Source organism: Aegilops tauschii, chromosome 7 (assembly GCF_002575655.3).
Source record: "Aegilops tauschii subsp. strangulata cultivar AL8/78 chromosome 7, Aet v6.0, whole genome shotgun sequence".
Taxonomy (NCBI): Eukaryota; Viridiplantae; Streptophyta; class Magnoliopsida; order Poales; family Poaceae; genus Aegilops; species Aegilops tauschii.
The window spans coordinates 596,322,380-596,348,034 of NC_053041.3; the positions used below are offsets into that span (position 1 = coordinate 596,322,380).

General features: G+C 44.6%; 3 protein-coding genes across 13 annotated transcripts; 1 reads left to right on the forward strand and 2 right to left on the reverse strand.

The window, feature by feature from the left end:
• Positions 1–2,372: 2,372 nt before the first annotated feature.
• Positions 2,373–7,728, reverse strand: LOC109784167 (WAT1-related protein At1g09380-like). 2 transcript variants are annotated; one of them, XM_020342761.3, is made up of 6 exons: positions 7,473–7,728; positions 7,032–7,094; positions 3,295–3,664; positions 3,052–3,210; positions 2,795–2,946; positions 2,373–2,713 (listed from the first exon to the last, which is right to left on the reverse strand). In XM_020342761.3, exons 1-6 carry the CDS (start codon positions 7,640–7,642, stop codon positions 2,545–2,547), a joined length of 1,083 nt encoding a protein of 360 aa, XP_020198350.2. In that variant the 5' UTR covers positions 7,643–7,728; the 3' UTR covers positions 2,373–2,544. The 2 variants fall into 2 exon arrangements, with proteins under 2 accessions (XP_020198350.2, XP_040250838.1); XM_040394904.3 differs by lacking the exon at positions 7,032–7,094.
• Positions 7,729–8,757: 1,029 nt separating this feature from the next.
• On the forward strand, positions 8,758–15,952 carry LOC109784171 (putative G-type lectin S-receptor-like serine/threonine-protein kinase At1g61610). 2 transcript variants are annotated; one of them, XM_073505353.1, is made up of 7 exons: positions 8,758–13,528; positions 13,857–13,978; positions 14,065–14,246; positions 14,360–14,570; positions 14,674–14,911; positions 15,020–15,170; positions 15,256–15,952. In XM_073505353.1, the coding sequence occupies exons 1-7, from the start codon at positions 12,279–12,281 to the stop codon at positions 15,556–15,558; spliced, it is 2,457 nt and encodes an 818-aa protein (XP_073361454.1). In that variant the 5' UTR covers positions 8,758–12,278; the 3' UTR covers positions 15,559–15,952. The 2 variants fall into 2 exon arrangements, with proteins under 2 accessions (XP_073361454.1, XP_020198353.1); XM_020342764.4 differs by having other exon boundaries at positions 8,759–13,527; positions 13,880–13,978.
• On the reverse strand, positions 13,404–20,858 carry LOC109784172 (actin-related protein 2/3 complex subunit 3). Of its 9 annotated transcripts, XM_073505355.1 has the most exons (7): positions 20,685–20,858; positions 20,115–20,136; positions 19,983–20,024; positions 19,007–19,115; positions 18,647–18,916; positions 18,203–18,371; positions 17,423–17,750 (listed from the first exon to the last, which is right to left on the reverse strand). In XM_073505355.1, the coding sequence occupies exons 3-6, from the start codon at positions 19,983–19,985 to the stop codon at positions 18,229–18,231; spliced, it is 525 nt and encodes a 174-aa protein (XP_073361456.1). In that variant the 5' UTR covers positions 19,986–20,024; positions 20,115–20,136; positions 20,685–20,858; the 3' UTR covers positions 17,423–17,750; positions 18,203–18,228. The 9 variants fall into 9 exon arrangements, with proteins under 9 accessions (XP_020198357.1, XP_073361456.1, XP_020198355.1 ...); XM_020342768.4 differs by lacking the exon at positions 17,423–17,750 and adding an exon at positions 13,404–13,583 and having other exon boundaries at positions 19,983–20,136; positions 20,685–20,835; XM_020342766.4 differs by having other exon boundaries at positions 19,983–20,136; positions 20,685–20,834.
• Positions 20,859–25,655: the final 4,797 nt, after the last annotated feature.

Consider the following 25,655-nt stretch of genomic DNA (forward strand, 5'->3'; position numbering starts at 1 on the left):
TATTCCTAACATGAGTCTCAATCGTTAGTTTGAGAAGAAATATTTTTTATCCATGTTAGTGGCATTAACAAGAAATGGCCCGCAAAAAGGTAAAATAATGCATACAGCCTCTAGTTGTCGTTGAGGTGACGTGTGTGCGTGGTCATGTCATCATCAACGTCTTGTCTTGTCTTTGCCCTTGGATCATTGTTGTAATCAAGGTGGGGAAGGTTGGCCTAAGAGCCGTCAAGGTAGAGCCCGAGGACGCCTATGTCAACAAAGCCGCCAGGATCCGAGCAGGCCCACACACTAGAACAATCAGCGGGAGCTCAAGCATGCAAGACTATGGCCCTAGGGACACTAAGGCCGAGCTGATGTGAACTCGAAGCATACCAACCAAACTCGATGTGCCTGGGGTCGACCCGCGAGCTTGATGTTAGGACCGCCATCATCTCCTTTTATTATTGGCACGCGGATGGCTAGGCATCGTCTGAGCCAGCCGGGGAAGAAAGGAATAGTCATGAAAGAGGTCCGGGAAGGATAGTTTGGAATAGGAGTGAGGATGGAAAGGGGGGGCGAGGGGATGAACAACTGAGTATTGTTAGCCTGAAGAGGTAAGTTTTGAATTGCGAGCGGGGATGGTTGAGTGGGCTATGCCTTTTATCGTAGAGATTTTAGATGTGCTTATTCAGTACACCTTAGAGCCAAAAATCACTTGTGATGGCATGCCTATTCCCAATCTATACTATACAGTGTACGTATTTTACCTTTATGGAAATATAGTGTATCAGTTTTGAATTGGACCTATATATGTACCATTCTTAACCACCACTGGTCTCCTAACTCTAACGCCTGGGAACAGTGGGAACGTGGGATTCATGATGAACAGTAAACCATGGTTGTTTCCATCCTATGCTAGAACCATCCCATTTGCATCCTTGCTGCAAAATATTAGCCCATAACAAATGCCTCTCGGGACATGTTGCAGTCTCGGCAAATGACATGTCCACCCAAGTGAGATGGTCTAGAAGGACATCTACAATAGGAGGATTAGAAAGTAAAGTACTTTTCTTCATACAATTTTTTGCTTTTGTAATACTTATTATTATCTGCATTTGTACAAATATTTAGAACATCTCTAGCCGGTCTTTTTAAAATTTAGGCCCTCATATGCCCACTCGAACTTTAACGCCTTATATTTTCGGGAGTTAAAAAAGTGTGCTACCTAGCCGATCTCTTAAATTTAAGTCTCCAACTTTTTTTTCACACAATTTCATTCAAACAAAAACTGAAATTAGTCCATTCGATTCGAACTACATTGCACAACACGAAATTAAACTATATTGCATAAACTATTTGATCCGATGGAAATAAAAACTAAAAAAACATAACCATCCTGGTTCATGAGCTCGTCCAAATTCACGTCGTGGTCGGAGCCATCAAAGTAGCCGTCGTTGCTGGACCCGGAGTCAAGGTCGTTGGAGCAAAGTTCAATGATTGCCGCAGTGGAAGGCCCGGCCTCGTCAGTAGCCCCCTTCTTGTGCAGCTCGAGATGTTGGCGCTCCTCGGCGACGACCTCTGAATGATTCCGACAGAGCTCGACCGTGTACTCCTTATCGACGCACACCTCCTCGAGCTGCCCGAAAGCCACCTAACTCTCCTGCGCCTCGCAGCGGGAGACGATGGGGTCGATGACAATGAACTCTGGCACCTTGTGGCTACTGAGGGGGAAGTTGATCTTCGCCCAGTTGCGGTAGAGACTCACCATCTTCAAGTCGTAGGCCCTCGCCGCCAGCTCCGCTGACTAGAAGGAGCTAATCTAGTGCCGACGACTAGTGTCTCAGTCCTTTTTTCAGAAACCAACACCCCCATTGCCATTACCGCACACGCCGGGGTACTTCCTCTTGGGCGGCGGCGGCAGGAGGTCAGTGCGGGAGGGTGGCACACCGCCTCGTGTTCGGGTAGACTGTGTGCCACGGCGCGGATCCGCGCCTTAAATCGGTTGCAACGACCTCTGACGGCTAGGTCCTGCCATTTCAGGGTAGTCTGGGCCGGCTCCGGTCGAATATATGTGCCAGTGGGTGAGGGAGAGGGTCGGCGTAGGGGGGAGGGGGGCGACTTTATCCTTAGACTGAGCTGCGGCTGAGTAAATGTAAGCGGCGGCCAACACGAGGAGTAAAAATTTTGAGGAGTTAAACCAGATAGGGGTTTGGCTAGGTCCGGTTAACTTCTCGAAACAAAACATTTACTCCCTCAACCGGTTTCGAAGGATTGGCTAGAGATGTTCTTACATTGGTTTTACTAACTTGCAAGTATGTCTTCAAGCTATGCTTTTCAAGTACTGTACACGACCAAAACATTGTAAAGAATACTGCCTTTTTCTAAGTACAGTCTTAGTACTAAAATGATCTTGGCATTAGCTTGGTTTGTATTCAAATGACAATGAGCGATGACTTGCAACTCGCACCCGATCACGCAATGTATGATTTGCATTTCATTAGTCACGCAATGAATGTGTCGAAAGCGTGGTACATCAGCTCCAAATTGGAATAACAGCCTACTATATCAAACCAGCAAGGAGGAATCGGCGTGGTCGTTCTTCGGCTCCGGGCCCTTCGCGGTGATCTCCGATCCACCTTTGCCGTCGACTAGGGCCGCCGGTCTGCTCATCTCACTCCCCTTGCCCCACAGCACCATGTACAACCCACCAATAATGAGAGCAGAACCTATCGCACTGCAGCGACAAAAGTGAAAAAACGTCAGGACTCTTGGAAGAAGAAATGCTGAACAATGTCGTCAGGACGAACGAGCATACCTTCCGACGTGCAGCTGCTCGTCGAGGCTAGCCCACCCGAGAACGGCGACGACGACGAGCACCACTGGGTTGAACATGGAGACGAAGAGCGGGCCGCGCACCTGGATGCGCCACGCCATCACTGCGAACGTGACACCCCAGCCAACGATCCCCTACAAAATATGCACGCACACGTTAATAACTGGAGTGGACACGCACGCCACTCAATGAATTCCTTCTAGCAATCGGGCGAGACGATGATCGGCCCGCAGAATTACCATGTAGAGCACGGTGTAGAGCCTGATGCCGAGCCCAAGGTTCCACACGGCGAGGCTCCGGTCCACGGCGGCGCTGACGACCGCGCACTCGACCGATACTATGAGGGACATGATCGTCGTGCTGGTGTACGGCGCCGAGAAATCCTCCGACGCCTTGTTCTGCAAACCAAATTTATTAGTCAATCGATCATCATATCACGTACTGACAATGAATTGAATGTGCCGCTCGATCTAGACGCATACCTGCATGACGAGCCAGGCGGCCCAGGCGACGGCGCTGAGGATGACAAGGGCGTCGCCGAGGCCAGTACTGGCCGGTGGCACCTCCGCGGCGACGATGGCGGCGTGCTCCGCGTAGCGCCAGTGGACAGGGGAGGCCGGGACCTTGAGGAGCGGGCCCTTGTACAAGGGCATGATCATGGAGCCGCCCACGCAGACGAGCGTGCCGGCCACCTTTGCCTTCCCGGCGAGAGTCCCGAGCCGCACAGCCTCCATCCTCAGCGCGGCGGCTATGGCGAAGGTGAGGGCGGGGACGATGTTGCCAATCGCGCAGGCCACGGTCGGGCCGGTGGACTGAAACCCCACGAAGAAGAGCACCTCGCTCACCGCCATGCTGCGCGTGCATGCCCGCCCGAGCAGCATACGGCAGCTGGTCAATCATCTGGAATCCAACCGCTCAAAACCAAAAAAAATCTGGAATCCATTCTGGACTAGCTAATGCCTCAAATTCACTGCTACCGAAAATCGAACGTACAGCGACGCAAGTTATTGGGCTAAGGCCCAGCGTGCTCGCCTTGGCAGCCCAACCAACACGACTACTAGCGTCTACCGGTGCTGCTGAATTTTTGTCCCAAGTCTTACTGATTAGTCCCATACTGCTTATGCAAACTTCTTTACAGATGTTTATAATGTTGATTGTTAGCACAGTTGACACCAAGTGGTCAGCTTGGTAAGCTATCAACAAAAATATTGCAATCACTGATAAATGATTCTTGGGTTGTGACTCTCACAACCTCTCTTAGCACACCGACATGGCGTGTTCAGCTTTTTATATGTCTTGTTTTTTTAGAAGGCTAGCCTGGCTGGTGCAACGCGCAATGAATCCTGTCCGATGTTTTTTTCTTTTTGAAGTATAGTTTGTGGTTATAAAAATTTCCCACAATATGTTTCAAATTGGTGAATTTGACTTCTTTTTTGGTAAAACCGCAACACAGTAAGCGTTCCTCCCTCCGTCTTATTTTTTGTCTATTTTGGAAGTTTGAGTCTTCTTCTTCTTATCAGCTGTTTGAGTTTGTTAATGTTTTAAAGCGAGACCAAAAACTGTTTTTGTTTTATACAAAATAACAATAATGATCGAACGAAGAAAAACCAGCAACAAACAATTTGTTGGGTGTCCCAAAGAACTCGCCCATATTATATTATGTAGTTCACGATGCTACAACAATAGATGAAGTGTCATCGTGTTATTTTGGTACCTTGTTTATATTAAAAAAAAATAGAGATTCCTAACATGAGTCTTAATCGTTAGTTTCAATATTGTTATTAATGTTAGTGGCACTAATAAAAATTTGCGCGCGAAAGGTAAAATAATACATACCGCCTCTAGTTGTCGTTGCGGGGATGTGCCTACGTGGTCGTGCCATCATCGACATCTTGTCTTAGCCTTTGGGTCAATGTTGTATAGGAAGGTGCGAGAGGTTAGCCTGAGAGCTATCAGGGTAGAGCCCGAGCACACCCATGGCAACACAGCCACCAAGATCCCAGCAGGCCCATGGCGCTAGAACAATCAGCAGGAGCTCAAGCAAGACCATGGCCCTGGGATGCTAAGGCTGAGCTGATGTGAAAATCATAGCACTCCAACCAAACTCGAGGTGCCTGAAGTGGACCCTCGAGCTCGATATTAGGGTCGTCTTGTTCTTCTTTTCTTATTGGCATGGGGCTGGCTAGGCATCTTGTGAGCCAGCCGGGGATGGAAGGGATAGTCAGGAGAGAAGTCTGGAAAAGATAGTTTGGAATCGGAGTGGGGATGGGAGGGGATGAACAATTGAGTGTGGGTGAGCCGAAGGGGTATGTTTTGAACCGGGAGCAGGGATGGCTGAGTTGGCGGGGCCTTTTATGGTTTTGGGGACTTATTTGTGCTTATTCCGTAAGACTTTGGGTGAAAACTAGCTGTGAAGATGGACCTATCCCAAATATTTTGATGTGTTATTCCGTCAGTTAAAATATTGAACCGTTATCTCAAAGGATAATACCTAACAAGCTTGAGAAGAGCTTAAGTCGGCAATATAAAACCCGATTTAGGACGCAAAGGATGATCGGGCAAACCATTTGGGTTGACCAGTCTTTGGTTTTCTAAGTGTTCGTGTTGTGTGTGAGCACAATATATATAGCCAATCATCAACTGGTGATACACAAGGCTGAGTCGAGTCAAGTCGTACCCCCTCGTGTCGCCTTGGGCGACGCCAGAAGCCTAAAAAACCAGCACCACCAGCCTTCCCTCGCCATTCTCCTGCCGCCAGCGAGGTCCGCTGTGGCGGCGGGCCTCGTGCCCAAGGCGCTAGGGCGGACGGATTTGCAGCGGGATCCCCCAAAGGCGGTAGGGGCGCCTCTTGTGGTGCGCCCTTGGGCAGCAGGAAGGGCGGCGCCCCTAGCCTGTGCGGCGGCGGCCAACGGTCCATGGCCGGCGATGGACTTTCCAGCGTGCATGGGTGGTAGTGCAACACTCCATGGATGGCGTCGTGGATGACTCTGCCTAGAGATGGGTCGCGGCAGACGCGGATCTGGCGTCTCGTCTAGATCAGCTGGGGCGTGGTCTTGGCTGGCTAGTGATGCGTGGACGGACCTATGAGGGGATGGAAGATCTCTGTCGGAGTACCGGCGGTGGCATACGTCTTCATGGCAAGGCTCCGCGCGGTTCCAGCCAGCCGCGAGATCTGGACGAATCGGCTTTCGGTGAAAATCACGCCTAACTGCGGTCTTAACGGACGATGACCGCGTCTCTGACGCTGTTCACTTCTCAAGGTATCGGCGTTGCAGGTCACGTCAACTCGATCAGGATGTTCCGGGGGAAACCCTAGTTCTGGGTCTACCGGATCGAACGATGACTGTGCCTTCGGTGTTGTTCTCCCTCCTGGGGGCATCGTTTTGAAGCAAGTGCTGGCTGGAGGGGACAAGAGGAGGAGCAGTGTTATATCTACCGCAAGGCTGACGACAGATCTCGCGGCATGGCCCTGCGCAGTTTCGGCGATGGGCGCGTGTGGATGGATACGTGCAGGATGGTGGCATTGTCTGACGTTGTGGTGGCGTCGACGGCAGGCCTGGCAAAGTCGATGCGTCGGTACCTGCTCTGGAGATGTATCGGTGGAAGACGGTGGCGGCGGGCTCTAAGAGTGCGCCGGACCAGTGTGTGCCCCAGATTTAGCAACACGGCTTGGTTGGGGCCTCCGACTTTAGATGTTAGGCTTTGGTGTGATGTATGTTTGGTATTCGGCTCCAAGAATCGGCATCCATTCATCGAGTGGAGAGAAGTAGCGACAGATGTTTGCCAAGATGGCAGTGTCAGACTACCTGTTAGGTTTTTGTGAATAATTAATAAAATAACTCCATGCATCGTCTAGATGCAGAAGCCGGGGGTCATCTTTTTTTTTTAGAAAATAAAATAAAATTGGTGATACAGATCTAGCATTATTCAGCTGGCATATGTATGTGTAGGCCGGCAACAGCAAACAGAAAAATGTTGGCATGAGCAAAACACAAAGAGGCGCGTCCCCTTCTCTTTCGCGAAACACAAAGACGCGCGTTGCCTCCCAGATGAGTCGCATTTTTACTAGACCGCCTCCCTTTTCTTGTGAGCCAGCCATATTTGGTTATCTTGTCTTTTGTTAGTTTTTGGGAGATCATTGATGCAACTAATCAAGTGCCGTGCAAGGAGAAATAATTACTAGTACTATTTTGCTGAAATGATACGTGTACATGCATACCCGAGAGTGGACGAAATGAGTATCTGGATAATTACTTTCTTGGTGATCATCGCCCATTTATTCCTGCGTCAGGTCAGGTGGTTACCTTGATTATCTAACTTAGATCGAATAACACATTTTGGAATAAGTGAAAACAGTTAGTAACATACACTAATTACTTTCGTGGTGATCATCGTCCATTTATAGTATATATGTACTAGCTAGTCTGGAGCCGTTGCTGTAAATCCTACTATGGCAAGCAAAAGTAAATGAAAAACCTAACAGGATCCGTGAGTGTTATTCGTAAGTTTAACGCTCTGTTGCAAGAAGTACCAAAGCCTCCTGATTGTTTCCAAGAGAAAATGGTCTCTCAACTTGTCAATAATTGTACAGTATATACTTTTTTTTAGAGAAAATTGTACAGTAGATACTCTGGAAGTAAGTCGACAAGCAGGCACGCACCTCTCGAAGTAGACGGCGAAGGGCGCGAGGAAGACGGCGGCTATGAGGCTCCGGCAGGAGATGAGCACGTATGGGCTGGCGCCGCTGTCCAACGCCATCTTGGACAGCAGGTTGTTGCCGGCGAAGCCGACCTGCACTAGCAGCATGGCGACGGTGGGCCGGCACCCCATCGAGACCTGCCAAGATCGAAGGCTACTGCTCTTGAGGAGTTGAGGTACGAGAAGAAAGCAGAGGAGAGACGGGTTTGGACTTTAGAGTTGGAGGGGACTGTGACTACACGGAGCTGTGATTTATGAGATGAGTGTACGATGGGCCGGTAGGGTTGCTTTAAGATGGAAAGTTATTGAACCCGAGGTCTCTCCTCACTTACCCCATCTTGGTCCTTTCGGACCTAACTCTTCTGCTGCATAAATACAAGATTTCACATAATATCTGAGATGTGAGCACTTTCAATATATATACACTCAAAATGGGTTAAAGACTTTTACTTTGTCTTGTACTCCCTCTGTTTCATAATATAGTGCGTATAGATTTTTTGAAAAGTCAAACATTATAAACTTTGACCAAATTTTGTACGAGATGTATTTGCATGCTCCCTGTGCACCTGTCCACCGCCACACCACATTTCCCTTCCTCGGGTAGTTTGTAATTTCCTCTCTGCTTTCGATATGCAGTCTGTTGGCACGGAACATGTATTGAGATAGTGTAATAGGTAATTTGACTAATTTCTCTATGCTTAATTTCATATGGGTTAGCTAAGACAACATGTACTATACCTTATGTATATCTGATTTTCTTGTGGCATAACAAACAATTTTTTTTACTCTTTTCCCACGTGACAGTTCTCAAGGACGTTGTTTCATAAAATTACAACTACGTACATGATAGTAGAATCTAGATAACCAGTTTGTTTGAGTAGACTAAATGTGCTAATCTTAAAGGTAAAATCAATCATGATTAACTTTTTAAAAGAGTTCAAATGTGCTAAAATAGACAAAATGCGTGAGGGTTTTCAAAGGCAGAAGTAATGTTTATATCATTGGTTCATTCATGTCCTTAATATTCTACGTATTTTGAAAATTATTCAAAGAATAATATGATCGAGCCACCCAATAATGTAACTTTATGGTAACTCAACTTCTAAAGCAACTTCAAATCACATGATCAACTGATAATATTTCTGCCGTACAAGCAATAAACTCTAAAGGTATGGTCATGCAAAGCATTGAGTGGCAACAACAAGGAAAAGGTAAGCAGCAAGGAACCTCTCTGATAATGAAGAAACTATTAATTGTAACCTTTATTTATTTATTTTTTGAGAAAACTTTCAATCTATTCATCTCCAATCATAGCATTACAACGAACACCAGAAATAATAAAAATTACATTCAGATTCATAGACCACCTAGCGACGACTATAAGCACTGAAGCGAGTCGAAGGCGCGCTGCCGTCATCACCCCTCCATCGCCGGAGTCGGGCACATCTTGTTGTGATAGACAACCGGGAAGTCGTCGTGCTAAGGCACCATAGGATCAACGCATCAGAACAACAACCGCCGTCGATGAAGAATAACATTGTAACCTTTATTTTGTTCATTATTTGTTGACTTGTGCTTTAAGGCTCTTGTATTAGTGTTTGGGCTGGTAATGGCAGTGCACCTGTGCTGGCTGATGATTTTTTTTCACGCTGATTTCATCGTTGGATCTATTTTCTGGGATGAAGCATCTTGATGTGTCTTGTTTTATAAACGGAGGAAATAGATTTGCCTCATCCATTAATTAAGCAAAAGACAGTTGCCCAGTTAATTGATGGAAAACCGGGTGAACACCATCACAAACTGCTAAGCAGCACTCGCACAATACCCCCCCCCCCCCCACACACACACACACTTCGCGTGGAGGGCCTCGCCAAGATCTTTCACCGGCGTCATCATCATCACTTCTCCCCGATAGGCATCATCATCCTCCCTAATCTCTTGCAGGGGCTGTGCGGAATCACAAGAAGACATGTGCCAAACTCATTCACCCGCACCGAGGGCATTGCAACCCTGGCTCTGAAGGATAGTTTCGAAGGAGAACTATGCAAGGCAGGCGCCATGAAAGACCACCAAACAGACCATCTGCTGATGTCATCGTTGCCACAGGGGGCCCGCCGCCGCAGCTCCGACTTCACCGCAACGAAACGACTCGAGGTAATCCGACAAACACGTTCCGACTACCACAACCATTGTCGCGTCTCCGACATCATACATTCCCATCATTGTTACCACAGAAGCCCCCACGCCAACACCGCCATGTTCCATCGGTCCTGCTTGCCAATGATTAGCTCCAAAAAATGAAGCCCTCGAGAGGGGATACGATGCCAAAGCACCGTCAACGTCCGATCACACGAACCTAGAGTTTCCTCCGAAGCTACATGGATTGGGGTTGCGAGCACCTCAGCGATGCCCCACAAGAAGGAAACGGCGATCGGCTCCAGACATGTTCGTGAGAAGATTTCGCCCTGCAACCTCTGAGGCTTGTGAGGCAGGTAAAAAATAACGTATCTTCATCTATACCCTCCTTCCTAAAATAAAATATCACATCTATTGTGATGATATACCCCCCTTCCTAATATAAAATATCACATCTATTGTGATGAATAGACTGTGAATTGATACTTCTGTTGCAGTGACTATTGTTTGCCTTCACAACATATGAAGCATCATATACTTCAGCAGGCTAAATGATCTCGGGAGGACCAGACGTCAACCAGACAGCCATTCGCACGCCATGGTGACCTATTTGAGCTAGACGACGAGCAACAATATCACTTGCATGGCGGACTCTGGTGATGGAGTGCAATCTCTCTAAAGAATGGAGATATTTGATCTTGCTAACAATGGAGTCCATGAGGGTCGATCAACCTCCCGTCATTTGATCATATTGACTGTCACCTCGGGATTGGTTTTAAGGATTAAAGGTTTTGTGCTCCACTCATGGCTCAAGGCGATGCCCTCCATACACGCAGCTACCTCAGTCTCTAGCGGACTTGCAAGTATGCAAATGGGGGCAAGACTCTTACAACGTCACAACCTCACAAAGTCTTGTGAAGCCCATGTTATAGTTGACTTTTAATTTAAAACTCGTTTTCTTTGTCTCTCATCTTCTCACTCCTCCAACTGAGTGAGAATATAAAATTTTAACTCCTAAGACCTGCCTATGTCACAGTGTTCAACCTTTTTTTTAGCTAAACTTGCTCTGATCAACCGTTCATTCTGAGTCGCAGATGGCGTTGGTTCAGGTTTTCATAGTGCTGTGTGGGTCTTCAGTCTTGGCTTCTGTGGGGTTTTTTTTTTTTTTGAGCAAACTGTGGGCTATATTTCAGCTTTTCGTGTGCTGCTTATCCTGTCTATTGGGCCTGGGATGGGATTTCCGGCCATGGGCTTGCACTTTTTCTGAAGCAAAAATACAGTCTTATTTTTTTCGCGTTTTGGGTGTTGGGTTTTTGACTTTTGGTGTTTATTTTCTTCCCGGTCATTTCCAAGGTAGCGACCCTGTTATACACGGCCTTGAATAATGTAGTGGTTTTTACCATATGTTTTGTTGTTTGCTGTTCTTTTCTAGAACTAGAGTCTTCTTTAGTTGTTTGTGTTTTGACCCATTTGTGTTCTTTAAAGTATAATAGCAGTTGGGGTAAATGAGGCGGAGTCAATGGCACGGCCGGGTCCTTGGCCCTGGGCACGTCAGAGGCGCAGCCGAGCAAGCAATGAAAAAAAATGCCATAATGGTTAGGGCACGCCGAAAACGCAGCCGAGCAAACAACCAAAAAATGCCTTAATTTCTTGTCATCATGCATCTTTTTTTCCTTTTGGACCAATGTCTTTAGTTTGAGATTTCTTTCATTGACTGTTTATGAACTTGCTGCTTTCATCATTCACGCATATGTTCACTTTATTTTTTTAAGGAAATGTGTTGAATTTGGTGGTTTAGTTGCCTGTGTGTGGTTGACATTGAAAGCTGTGGCCCAAAGGCCGAAGCAGAAACTCTAGTCAATTAATTAAGGAGGCCATAATTCTAAAAAAAAAAAACAGGGCATAGCCTGAAACAGCAACGTAAAATAGCTAAAACAAGGCAAATTCCCGAAAAAATGCTAAAATAAGCCAAAAATACGGATTGACCGAGAAAGAAGCCTAAGTTCTCAAGAAGCAGGATCAACGTTAATAAAAAACTAACGGCTAATTGAAATGGGTGACAGAGAAAACGTTGTTTCTCAGGCACCTGAGCAGTAGGTAGTCCCAAAGTATAAGCGGCAGCTCGCAAAGTGGTCAGACCATCTATGCATTGTTCCAAAATAAGTGTATTTAGTACAAAGTTAGTATACTAAATCAGTGACACTTATTTTGGGGCGGAGAGTACAAAATTATAGCTTAGTTCTTCAATAATGCACAACTGTCACCTCCAAGAAACTATGGTCGAAATATAGTCTGGATTGGATTGGTACCTTGACTGAGACTGATGGATGAAGACAGCGAGGACTTGAAGGGTAGCATTGACCGGAGACTTCAAGCCATGAGCAAGTTTCTGGCGCTTGTTGAAACTTGAAAATCATGTCATAACTCCGTTGATAATGCAAGCACGTCGACTTCACAGCGACTGACAGAGGGTGCCCCAACCACACATTCATTCACACCCTGCAGCCCAACTGTTGCCAAAAACCATGCCTAGTCAGTCTTATCGATTATCTGTACTGTGTGCTATTTCTTGGACTTCACACACAAACAGACCTAGAAGACACTATCTTTGAGTTCATTCTGCAAATCCGATATGGCCTGCATCCCCATTTTGATTCTACTATCCTTGAGTTCATTCTGCAAATCCGATGACCAGCTCACATATGCAAAGCCACTTGCCTCAGGCGACACTCTGGTCTCCAAGGGCGGGGACTTTGCGCTTGGCTTCTTCTCCCCGACCAGCTCCAGCCCTAGCCTCTACCTTGGCATATGGTACCACAACATCCCCAAACACACGGTTGTTTGGGTTGCAAACCGCAACAAACCAATCACCTCCTCTGTTTCTGCAGAGCTTGGCATCAGAAACACTTCTGGCCTGATCTTGTCTGATTCCCAAGGCCAAACTGTTTGGGCAACCAACAACAAAATCACCGCTGGAGATAACGGAGTTGATGCAGTGATCCTCGACACGGGGAACTTGGTCCTCCGGTCATCCAACGGCACAGTCATATGGCAAAGCTTTGATCACCCGACGGACACCCTCCTTCCTGGCATGAGGTTCGTGCTGAGTTATAAAGATCGCGTGGTTGGGCGTCTTGTTGCTTGGAAGGGCCCTGACGACCCTTCCGATGGAGATTTTTCTCTTGGCCTTGACCCCAGTTCAAACCTTCAGCTAGTAATTTGGCATGGAACTAGGTTGTACTGCCGCACCATGGTTCGAAACAGTATAACTGTAGGTGGAGGACCATATCGGAGCAACACCAGCTCCATCCTGTACCAAACAGCCACTGACGTTGGAGACCAGTACTACTTTGTGTACACAGTCTCCGATGGCTCACCATATGTGCGTATGATGGTTGACTACACTGGAAAAATGAAGATATTGAGTTGGAGCGACTCCTCGTCTTCATGGACAGTCATCGGCGAGGTCCCCACTGCCTGCGACTTCTACGCCTCGTGTGGCTCATTCGGCTATTGTGATTTCACTGGAACTGTCCACACATGCCAGTGCCTTGATGGGTACGAGCTTGATGGTCTTGACTTCTCCAGAGGATGTCGGAGAATGGAACCTCTGAAATGTGGAAAGCCAAATCATTTTGTGGCTTTGCCTGTGCTGATGGTCCCGGCCAACTTCTTGCACATCAAGAACAGAAGTTTCGACCAGTGCGCGGCTGAGTGCAGCAGCAATTGCTCGTGTACAGCATATGCATATGCTAACTTGAGCAGTGATGGCACTTATGAAGACCCATCAAGGTGCTTAGTCTGGACAGGGGAGCTTGTTGACACACAGAAGTTCAGCAACAATGGCGAGAATCTGTACCTCCGGCTTGCTGACTCTCCAGGTATGGACCGCCGAGCCCTAGCATTATTTTCTTCGTGTCCTTAAGGTGCTGTGTAACTGCACTTGACAGGTTTTATGTCAATCAAGTAGCCTTCGCATCATTTGACACCAACTCTTTGGCAGGGAGTGTTAAATGTAAAATTCTTGTGAACTTAACAGCATAACAGTAACCTTGAGGTGTTTGTAGAATGAGTAAATTTGCAAGTATTCAGTATGAGAGTTAGACGCTATTTAAAAATCTCATACATGTTTTTGTGTTCACTCGGTTAGTAGAGATCAGTCATGGTACTATGTAGTCTCGCAAGTAATGCTTGATGTCTATCCCTGAAAAAGTAATGCCATAATTTTTGCAGATCAAAAGAACAACAATTTGGTAAAGGTTGTAACCCCGATTATTGCAAGTCTGGTGATACTGACATGCATAGCCTTTGTAACGGTATGCATATACAGAGGTAGAACACAACAAACATGAGTCCCTGATTACAGAATTCATCTTTGTTGTCTAAGTGTTGACAAAAAAAAACATGATGTTTATTAGGCAAGTGGCGAAACAAGGAAATCAAGCAGAGACAGATGTTAAGATATGTCAGCTCTCCAAATGAAATTGGAGGCGAATATGTGGGGTTTCCCTTTGTTAGCTTCGAAGACATTGCTACAGCAACGGATAATTTCTCTGACTCCAACCAAATTGGAAGGGGAGGTTTCGGCAAAGTTTACAAGGTAACATAAAGTTTTACATCCACGACACTAGTATGCTCATTTTAAGGATAATTGGCCCAGTGAAAAACGCTCACTTTCAGCATCTTACATTTAAAAATGATGCAAACATGTAGGGATTGCTGGAAGGTGGCAAGGAAGTTGCTGTCAAAAGGCTTAGTGAGGGTTCTAGGCAAGGTATTGCGGAGTTTAAGAATGAAATAGTTCTATTTGCTAAATTGCAGCATAAAAACTTAGTCAGACTTCTTGGCTGCTCCATTTACGGAGATGAGAGACTACTGATCTATGAATACTTACCCAACAAAAGTTTGGATGCTTTCCTTTTTGGTATGTCCTTATTCGATTACACATCACTAAAAGTTCTTACAACATAAAAAGGTATTTTCAAGATGACTAATGGTATATTTCATTTGATATTTATTATTGAAAGGTGCTGCAAGACAATCTGTGCTTGATTGGCCCACACGGTTTAAGATAATTAAAGGTGTAGCAAGAGGGCTTCTTTATCTTCACCAAGATTCACGATTAACTATCATTCATAGAGATCTCAAAGCAAGTAACATTTTGTTGGACACAAAAATGAATCCCAAAATATCAGATTTCGGTATGGCAAGGATCTTTGGTGAAAACCAGCAGGATGCAAAGACTACGCGAGTTGTTGGTACATAGTAAGTAACCAAATGTCCTAGACAACCCTTAACTTACATTTTTTTTCCCTTTCTGTGTACTGTTTTGCTCACACTCTGCACTTATTGGTGTTGAAATTATGTAAACAGTGGTTACATGTCACCAGAATATGTGATGGGAGGTGCCTTTTCTGTAAAATCAGACATTTATAGCTTTGGTGTACTTCTCTTGGAGATTGTAAGTGGTTTCAAGATCAGCTCATCAGAACTCACAACCAACTTCTCCAACCTTATAGCTTATGTAAGTATGTTTGAAGCGCAAAATTTCATTGGCCCAAGCAATATAATGATAACTTGATCATAACTTAAATCGGTTGCTGGTTCAGGCATGGAGACTATGGGAAGACGGAAAGGCCGCTGAATTGGTGGAATCTTCAGTCATAGAGAGGTGCCCCCTAGAAGAAGCTGTGCGGTGCATTCATGTAGGACTCTTGTGTGTTCAAAACCATCCTGATGATCGCCCCCTAATGTCATCCGTTATATTTATGTTGGAAAATGGAAGTGCACTGGTTCCAGCGCCAAAGAAACCCGCGTATTATGCTCTAGGTAATTGTGAAGTCGGAGAAATGATAGAACAGATTGGAAATTCTGTGAATGGGATAAGCATCACAACTCTAGATGGCCGTTAGATTATTGCCTGTTTTACTACAGATGGAGTACTACTGATGTCTGTTTTACCTGGAAGACATATATTGTCTGGAATCTGGATTGAGACTCATGGACGAAGACAGCAACAACTTTGACCGTAGCACTGACCGGGGCCTCCAAGTTAGAGGCAGAAACTTCCTAGTGAGATATCCATGGTTCAGTATACGGTCAATGAGAAGTACTATAAGCATGAGCGCAAGAATTGGTCATGCCACCAACTGTAAAAAAAAGTTTCATTCTTGAAATAATGTCAGAGTACTATTTTACCTCCACGAATTATACAAGTCTGGATTGAGACTCGTGGATGAAGACAGCAACGACTTTGAGCGTAGCACTAACCCTGCTGCACCCTCGAAGGAAAATTTTGTTACTACAGATTCAGATTGGAGAGGGCGACAGGGGAAACCTCACGGTAAGAGGCTGCCTTGTTAGTTGAGTCTCCCATGCCGTCGCTTGACGCCAATGGTCTCCTCTAGGCGCCGCCTGAAGCTGTCCCCTTATCTCTCCACATGCATTCCTCTGGAGCTTGAACCAATCATCATGCTTCTTCACGGCTTTTGCAATGGTGAGAAAGAGACTTGTGTGCATCTGAAATTGGCGGCGAAAATACTTCTCCGGATAGATTTGATTAGGGTTGAAATAATCTCTCATAATCTTGGCATGGCACTCCGCTCTATCACGGTTGACTTGCATGCGGCCGAACTATGATCCTCTCCTCGGTCGCCGAACTGTGATCCTCTCCTCGGCCGCCGAACATCATCGTTGAAGATCATGCCAGCGACCATTTCAAAATCATCACCATCTTCTTCTTCCTCCTCCGATGATAAATAGTCCTCGGAGATCATCTCTCTCAGCCTCTTCATCTTCAATTTGAATTATCGGTTGAATTCAACTGACAAAAGGAAAAAGAGACAAAAAAGCTAAAAAAGAACTCACCTAGGCAAACCGTTGAACACTTGCAAGGCGGCAGAAGTGTAAGGGCTAGCCGGCGACGTTGAGCCGATACTAACGGTCGGCGAGGCCTGGAGATGACCGGCAAAGCACGAGAAGGTGCCAGTGAGGCTACGAGGAAAAAGATCCAAGGCGCTTTCCGGAGACAGGGCAATGCGGCGGCGGCATTTAAGCTCGATTCTGACTCCCGCGACGGCCGACTACCAACTCGGACTAGAGTAGAAGGGCGACGAGGGCAAAGAGAAGCGGCGAAGGGGGTGGGTAGTCGTCGGCAGTGGGGTGTTGAGGTGTAGAAAAGAGGCTGCAACTTTTACTCGGCCGCATGAAGGCCAGGTATATTTAGAAGTCGCGGTGCCGAGGAGTAAAATTTCAACTCACCCAACGGTTTTAAGAGTTCGGCTAGGCGCCGGCTAGAGGAGCAAACCAGGATTTTACTCCCCTAACCGTTTTTAGGGGATCGGCTAGAGTTGCTCTAAGACCCCTATGCAGTTGTCATGAACCTCTAGTCAGTGGAGCAAGTTCCAATGATGAGCCACCACACATGGCCCATCATCGGATCTATTGACCAGTTAACCGTTAACAGCATATCTGGTGACTGGTGAAAGAATCAGGCACATATGGCATTCTACAGAGAACATTCAGGACCATTGTTCAAGCGAAGAGACTTATTTTTTTTCCAAAAGATTAGATTCAGAATTTTAAAAAGGATACGGAAATATGAAAATAAGAGCTTCCGTTCATAAAATTTGTACAAAATGTCGACTGGTTCGTAGGCGTGGACGAATTAGTCATTTGCTCTAATCCGAAGCATAAACAAAGACGGGTAATCTTTCGAAAAAGAACTTTACTTTCTAAAAAGTAAAAAAAAAGTACCCGTGGAAATGTTCCAATTCCAAATAAAATAATTTAATTTAAAATAATCTGTAGAATGCCATATGTTTTATGAGAATGCCTCGTCCCGAGCTTTATTGAATATCAGAGAGAGATATCAGTCAACACTGAAAGCAAAATAAAGCTAGGATGGTCACCATCGCAATTAAAACTAGACTTGTAATCAAAAGCATATTTATTAAGTGTGCGCCAAACGAGTTGCATCCCTGGACCAGTGTTTAAAGGAGATAGCACCTATCAAATTAGCATGCTGGAAACAGCCGACCAAGATCGCCGTGTAGGGCTCTCCAGGAGTTCGAGACCTCTCTGGAGTGCAATGACTTCTACATCACTGCATGGAAAAGAAGGTAAACCTGAACAAGGTCCAAATGCGCCTGTCAGGCCATTCAAAAGATTTAAGCAATCGTTTCTCCTGCTAACAGTAACATAGAGTAATACCAGTTTTTCACTTAAATATATCATTGTTAACCTAGCCCCAAAGAAGGAACTTGTTAACTAGCCAGTTCTTCTAAATTATAGCGTCGATACCAATCCTGAGAACTATAATCGGGATAGATTATTCACTCTGGATAACAGTGCATCAATGGCAAAATTGGTCCGATTTCGAGCCAGACCCACAGGAAGAGAATGAAGAATTAATTCAGCGAAGGCCACGATAACAGCAGTACATTGCAAGAAACTGTTTGGGCATTTTATACTTCAATACATCAGAAGAAAGATTATTTACATCATCATATGAATAAATGTGCGAGCGAAATAAGGATATGCAAGAACACCCCTAACCTGTTGCTGAAATGCTTAATTACACTCTAGAGGATGACAAGGTTCATGAACTTCCTCTTTGCAAAAGCCAACCACCATTTGTTTGGAGTGCCATTAGCTCTGTATGCACAGTTGAGCAGCCTCCCGCTTGTTTCCTCCCTTATCTGCTTCAGATAGTTCCTCAACAACTCTGCATTAGAGCGGAGAAATGCTTAATTGAGGATCACAATCCATGGGAGTAAGACTATTCTTTTGTTAGATTTGGCGTCTGCCAATTTATAGCTGAACGAGCCTACGGCTTATTTAAAATACTACTGCTCGTTTCTCCCAAGAAGTAAAATCACATGAAATACCAAGCAAACAACTTATTACTTCTACAGAGAAGAGTTAGCTAAGTTGCTAACTTGCTATCAATAAAGCACATGCACATGCAGATATGCATTGAATTTGATGGGAGCTATATACCTGCTTCCTCCTCGGATTCGGGAAGAGTGAAAAGTCCAGGGAAAGGAAACCCAGGTTCCCCGGGCACAGGGACATTTTCCAACCCCAGGTTAATGATTGCCTTAGTTCCAACAGCCAGTGTCCGGCAGCTTTCTAGTCTTTTCAAGGCAATATTGATGTAGGATGTCAGATAGATAAGCAACTTGTCTGCTAGGCTTTTGACATGGAAGTTTTTGAAGAAAACATTTGCTCGAAAGAAAGTTATCGCTTCATCAACTATATCCGCTTTATCTGTAATAGCATCAACATTAGTAAGCAGTTCGGCATGGTCGCGCAGGAACGGAAGTACATCATTAACTGTGTCTGATGCTGTACCGGTACCTGAATCTGAGGCTGGGGCTGGGCCCTTGATATGAGTTTTTAGTGGAAGCAAAGGACACCCACAGGCTTTTGTGATCCCGTCATCGTCACTGAAACTAGAGTGATAAACCTGTCCTCGAGGGAGAGATGCATATGGTGCTCACATATCGCTAGTTAACATTAACCATGACCAAACTAGAAACTAAAGCAAGCGATGAGCACATTTGATAATTTTGCTACCATCCATATTAGCTTCGTCAAACACCTAAACACATGAAAGATGTTCCTAAAGGTGTAACTCTAATTGAAGTACTTTGACCCCACAGAATTTATGTCACCTTATTACTTTTCGCCTGTTTGGACTACCTTGGCTAGTATAAGCAGAAGGCACCATACAACTATATGGCTTATATGTCTGACGTGCAAATGGAAGTGTCGTATAGCTTCGCCATTTGATTTGGAAATAAATCAAGTGACATAGTTGTACTTCTAAGAAAGGGTTTCCATTACTATGAGACTCAAGAATTGAATTTTACTTTTTAAGGCTTAACGTTTTGCTTCATTTCAGAAAAGTTTTGTCATCTCAAGTATTGCTTCCCCTTCTAGTTATGTTGTATGGCTGTCAAAATGTGATGGCACCAAACCAGAATTTTCTAGTTGTTGGGCTCTACTTTAACATCAGCTTCCAGAACCTTCAAGACTTGCTCAGGTAAGTAACCAGAAAATATGAACAGGAATTTTGTGATGACTGATGATTCATTGAGGTGCACGGCATTGGTTAGTGACAGTATCGTCTTCAGCAATGAAAAACAGAGCATTCAAAATGGCACCAATCTTTAAGTACCAACTTCTCCTCTCCAACATTAAATGATTAAACGTTCAAAATGGAACTTCACTTTCAATTTGGCCTAATCAGACTCGGTGGCTGCCCAAATTCGGTGACAATGACGTCCAGGGAATGACAAGGTCTGGACGAATGAGAGGGCAAGTAACTCACCATGGCTATGGAGGACCGCCAGGTACAGTGCACGTCAACAGACTGCATACAGAAGCAGGAGTTGTAAGAAAGCACTTACAGAAGAACACTGGCTCTGAATAGTTTCCTCAGAAGTTAGTTGATACCCCCTACCGGCAGCGATCTATTCAGGACTCTGCATCGAAGATAGAAGCTACGTACGTTATAGGAATATAAGTTGGGAGTTGTGTGATGATAAGCACAAAAGCAGCAAACAACAGAGGCAAACTTGCCGGTGGTAAATTGAATAATTGCAATTGCATCTACATCATCCAAGACAGTCATACTCGAAAGGATTGAAATGAAATCAAGCTAGAAGCCCAATATTCACAAGGATTTGTTGCGAAATGTTTTTTCCTCACAACTTCAGGCCCAAATCTCAAAACAAAATTCGGAGCAGTTACATCATCAGATTTAAAACTAACGGATTCCCCAAAGGGCTTAGCAACACATAGGAAGCGGTCATCTTGTGGACTCCCAGATCCACCAGCGGCAACCAAATCGAATCCCAGAGATGATGGGATGGAATGGGATGGGATCCAATTGAACGGAGCAATGGGCAGGGACGGGTAGATCTGGACGGAGGGGATTGGGAGGTGAGGTCGTGACGTCTCGCCGGCTATGGGGATGGACGGGGCGGAGGGTGATGGGGGAGGAATGAGGTTGCGAGGTGAGGCTCCTCACCGGAGAAGGCCCGGCGGCGTGGTCGCTGCTGGTGCCAAGGAGATGAGGCAGGCGGCGTCGCTCGTCGTAGAGGAGATCGCAGGAGGGAGACGGGGTGGGAGGAAAGCGGGTCGGGTCGGTCGGGTCGGGTCCGGCCGTGGCGCATGAGGAAGAGGTCGTGGCTCGCGAGTGGGAGGCGGAGCGATTTGCGTGCGTCCTTCGCGGCTCCCAAGATGCCACGGACGTTTCCTTTCTACCTTTTCCTTGTACTTTTGTCCAAACTAGCACGTTCACCCGCGCATTTGCACGGCTAGATTTATTTTTGTATTCCCTTTGCTATCTTAAATATATGTCAAATTATATTTGTTTTATAATTACATACTTTATATTGTTATTAAAATAAACAATTAAAACTAAATTGTGATGACTCAATGGATTATTACGCATTGGAGATGCAAGTCTCTTTTTAAGATAAGTGTTGTTCGTGTAGACAAATGGATTGTGCAATTGTCTTCACTTAGTGGAACCGCATTTAGATGAATTAGTCATTTTATGTCCCTTCCGTATTTATAGATTGTCATCTCTTAATAGCTATATTATTACGTCCAAAAGTGGTTATGTTGTTTTAATGATTTCTTTTGCCTACCATGCATAGTTTGAGTAGTATGCTTATCTCCATGTTATATATCTCATATGTTATTATATTTACCATAGACACAATATGTTTTTCGTCTCATCATATAAAATTTATTATTGACACAGAAAATCTCATGCGTTTTTCTCTCTTTGTCACCCCTCTGTTGGCTCCTTATCCATCTCACATCGTATTCATCAACCTTATTATGCTTAAATAATTGGATTGATTTTCCAATAGTTCAAATTGCTTAGGATGTTTTTATAATTATTGCCTCAAACCCCTGACCTCATGAGGTTTGAAAATGTCATTTTCTTTCCATGCCAAACTCCTATGGGTGGATGTAGTATGCATATGAGGTTGAGTGGGTTATATATTTTTACCGCCATGGCGAATTTTCCTACACTCTGTGATGTCTAACGATGCTAATTTGACCTACCTAACGTAAAGCAAATAATTTGCATGTCTTAACTTTTGTAGTACTTCTATTTGTTGTGTTGTTGGGTTTACATCATTTGTTCTCTCTTAGCACTCAAGTGTTGGGTAATTTTTAATTATTATTTTGAAGATGGCCTGCACATTTGGATAGTTCTGTTTTATCTTTCTTATAAAAGTGGAATTTTGTGGCTTGAGAAAAATGTGACATGAAAAGTAAAGATTACAGGTAAGTACATATGATATATCAATAAAGTGCTTTTATCATAAAATAATGTTTAAATATGAAATGTTAATCTCTATTTTTGTGCCAAGGTCAGCCTGCATGCCAGTTTCAATTGGAGGGTTCTCCTGTCCGTGAAAAAATGAAATTGTTTTCCTGAGTTGAAGAGAATACATATATGCACAGATCAATCCCAAGCACTAAAAATCCCAAGGAATATAATCCTCCAAAGAAATTATGACATTCTGTTTAATGAGACTGTCTTTATAAAAATTGTTCGATGCTGTTGAAGTACTTTTGTTATATCAATTGGAATTATTGTATGCTTGATAGCATTATTTAACTTGACCAAAGCCCTAGTCAAACAACTATAAGTATAGTCCATTATTGATTATTTTTCTTGTTCAAAATTATGCATGTTTGGATTGGGTGTATTTTTGTGTGTGCCCCATGGTAATTTATGTTAACTTTAAGGTAAATATCGTAGCGAGCAAAAAATACACTTAATCCAAACTGTGTGTAAGGGAGAAATGCATAAACTTAGATATATCAATAGATTTGGCACACCCTATAGAATATCACTGAACCTGTATTGTGGTGATCTACTCTAGCCTTGTCCAGAGGCGCATCAATGTAATCAAAGCATTGAACGGACGACGATGCACCCGGATGTCCAATGTGAGGTCGGCTAGTGATCGGATCATCATAGCGTTTTTTTCTGTTGCCAGCAAATGATGAGGTGGCCTGGCGAATTGGCATCGGCTAATATTACTCATATGTGGAAGACAAATATAATGGCTACTTGCTCTTTTTCTTTTCATCGTCGTCGGCATCAAAGACATCAACCAAGGACTCCTATGCAATACATATATCTTTCTGACCATGCCGGTTGGGGAGGTGCGCTTTGCTCTCAATTCTAGTAGATATCTTCTCTATGGTTTGATTAATCTTAGTTTTTAACCTAGATTTTCATCTCTTACTGTTAACTTTTTTCTAGTTTAATCTGAACCATATTTGCTGCTCAAAACCTTAATAAGCCATAGTAAATCCGTTTAGAATACTCACATGCATGCAAACTTTTGGTTCAGCACCCTAGCGCTTCATGCATGCATGTGTTTTGTACTTGAAACATATTGATAGGCCATACTGGAGTCCGTTTATAATTATTAACTTGCATGCAAACGTGTGGTTCAGAAGCCTTCATGCATGCGTGTGTGTCCTAGGAGGGTACGCCTTCTTTTTATTCACGGTACGTGCTCTGTTTCTACCATATAAACTTTGCTGGCTTTTTCTCCTAAAAAAAGCTTTGTTGGCTTTTATTTATTCCCGGTAAGAACCTGCATCGGACACTATTGCCTGCCAGTTATAAACACGGCTAGACTGGATTGTCCCGGATCAAATATTGTACGTGACAGTAAAAAAAAACTCTTGTACGTGACACGTTGAACTGTTTATATTTGTCAATATTTTCATGTAACGCTGACATCTTTAAATCTTAGCCGTTAATCTCTTAAATTAATGGTTGACATAATTTAATCTATGTGGACGAACGTAATTATATAATAGAAGATTTTGGAGAAATCTGACTCTCTCTTTTCTTTTTTGAGAACGAGAAATCTGACCCGTCTTACGGATTTTCTGCTCTACTTAATTCGTTGAGACGACTCTACAATCTTCACGGAGTGGTTTTGAAACTACATTCGAATGCGCTGGGAATGCTTCTGAAATTTGTGTCATATGCAGTTTCCTCGGTATGAAACTCAACTAGAATGGTGTCGAATTCGTATTCGAGTGGGATACAATTGGAATCCTGTGCAATGCACATTGATCGAGTATGTTGAGGTATGCACTCGTGAGGTGCGAAATTCAACTAGAATTCCGTGGACCTTGACTAGTTGGATGAAAACTTGATAGGGAATGGAAGATGGATGGGTCTTGCATTTGCTGTTGATTGGTCGCCGACATTATTGATGCTATGGTCTTCTCTCTGCTTACATGTTGCTTAGCTTCCTCCCTCCATCCCTCCCTCAAGACTTGGATTAGTAACTGGAGTTTCGTTTTTAAGTCTAAAGGTTTTCCGTTCTTATCCGGCCTTCCGATGTCGGATCTTCAATGATCCTGAATCATTAGAATTGATGAGGGAAAAGTTGAAGTACTGGACTCACTACTCAGAGAACCTAAAGAATACACCAGCCTGAAGTTGATGCTCGACAGGTAATTTCACCGAAAAAGGGTTTCCCCCCGCTTTGTATACAAAGCAACCAACCGAGACATCCAACGATAGGTGCTGGGGCGGAAGCAGCACAGCCCAAAAGAAAAGAAAGAGAAAATACAAGAGAAACAAACGCCGACAACGGCGGATCGACAAAGAAACGAAGAAGCCTCGTGGCCGCTGCACCACAGAAGATCTCCCACCAAGCTCCGAGCCTCCAAAGCACTGATACGTCTCCGTCGTATCTACTTTTCCAAACACTTTTGCCCTTGTTTTGGACTCTAACTTGTATGATTTGAATGGAACTAACCCGGACTGACGTTGTTTTCAGCAGACTTTCCATGGTGTTATTTTTGTGCAGAAACAAAAGTTCCCGGAATGACCTGAAACTCCACGGAACATCTTTTCGGAAAATATCAAAAATACTGGAAGAAAAATCCACGTCAGGGGGCCCACACCCTGTCCACGAGGGTGGGGGCGCGCCTGCCCCCCTGGGCGCGCCCCCTGCCTCGTGGGCCCCCTGACGCTCCACCGACCTCAACTCCAACTCCATATATTCACTTTCGGGGAGAAAAAAATCAGAGAGAAGGATTCATCGCGTTTTACGATACGGAGCCGCCGCCAAGCCCTAAAACCTCTCGGGAGGGCTGATCTGGAGTCCGTTCGGGGCTCCGGAGAGGGGGATTCATCGCCGTCGTCATCATCAACCATCCTCCATCACCAATTTCATGATGCTCACCGCCGTGCGTGAGTAATTCCATCGTAGGCTTGCTGGACGGTGATCGGTTGGATGAGATCTATCATGTAATCGAGTTAGTTTTGTTAGGGTTTGATCCCTAGTATCCACTATGTTCTGAGATTGATGTTGCTATGACTTTGCTATGCTTAATGCTTGTCACTAGGGCCCGAGTGCCATGATTTCATATTTGAACCTATTATGTTTTCATGAATATATGTGATTTCTTGATCCTATCTTGCAAGTCTATAGTCACCTACTATGTGTTATGATCCGGCAACCCCGAAGTGACAATAATCGGGACCACTCCCGGTGATAACCGTAGTTTGAGGAGTTCATGTATTCACTATGTGTTAATGCTTTGGTCCGGTACTCTATTAAAAGGAGGCCTTAATATCCCTTAGTTTCCGCTAGGACCCCGCTGCCACGGGAGGGTAGGACAAAAGATGTCATGCAAGTTCTTTTCCATAAGCACGTATGACTATATTCCGAATACATGCCTACATTACATTGATGAATTGGAGCTAGTTCTGTGTCACCATATGTTGTGATTGTTACATGATGAACCACATCCGGCATAATTCTCCATCACCGATCCAATGCCTACGAGCTTTTCATATATTGTTCTCCGCTTATTTACTTTTCCGTTGATACTGTTACAATCACTACAAAACACCAAAAATATTTCTTTTGCTACTGTTACTTTTGTTACCGTTACCACCACTATCATATTACTTTGCTACTAAATACTT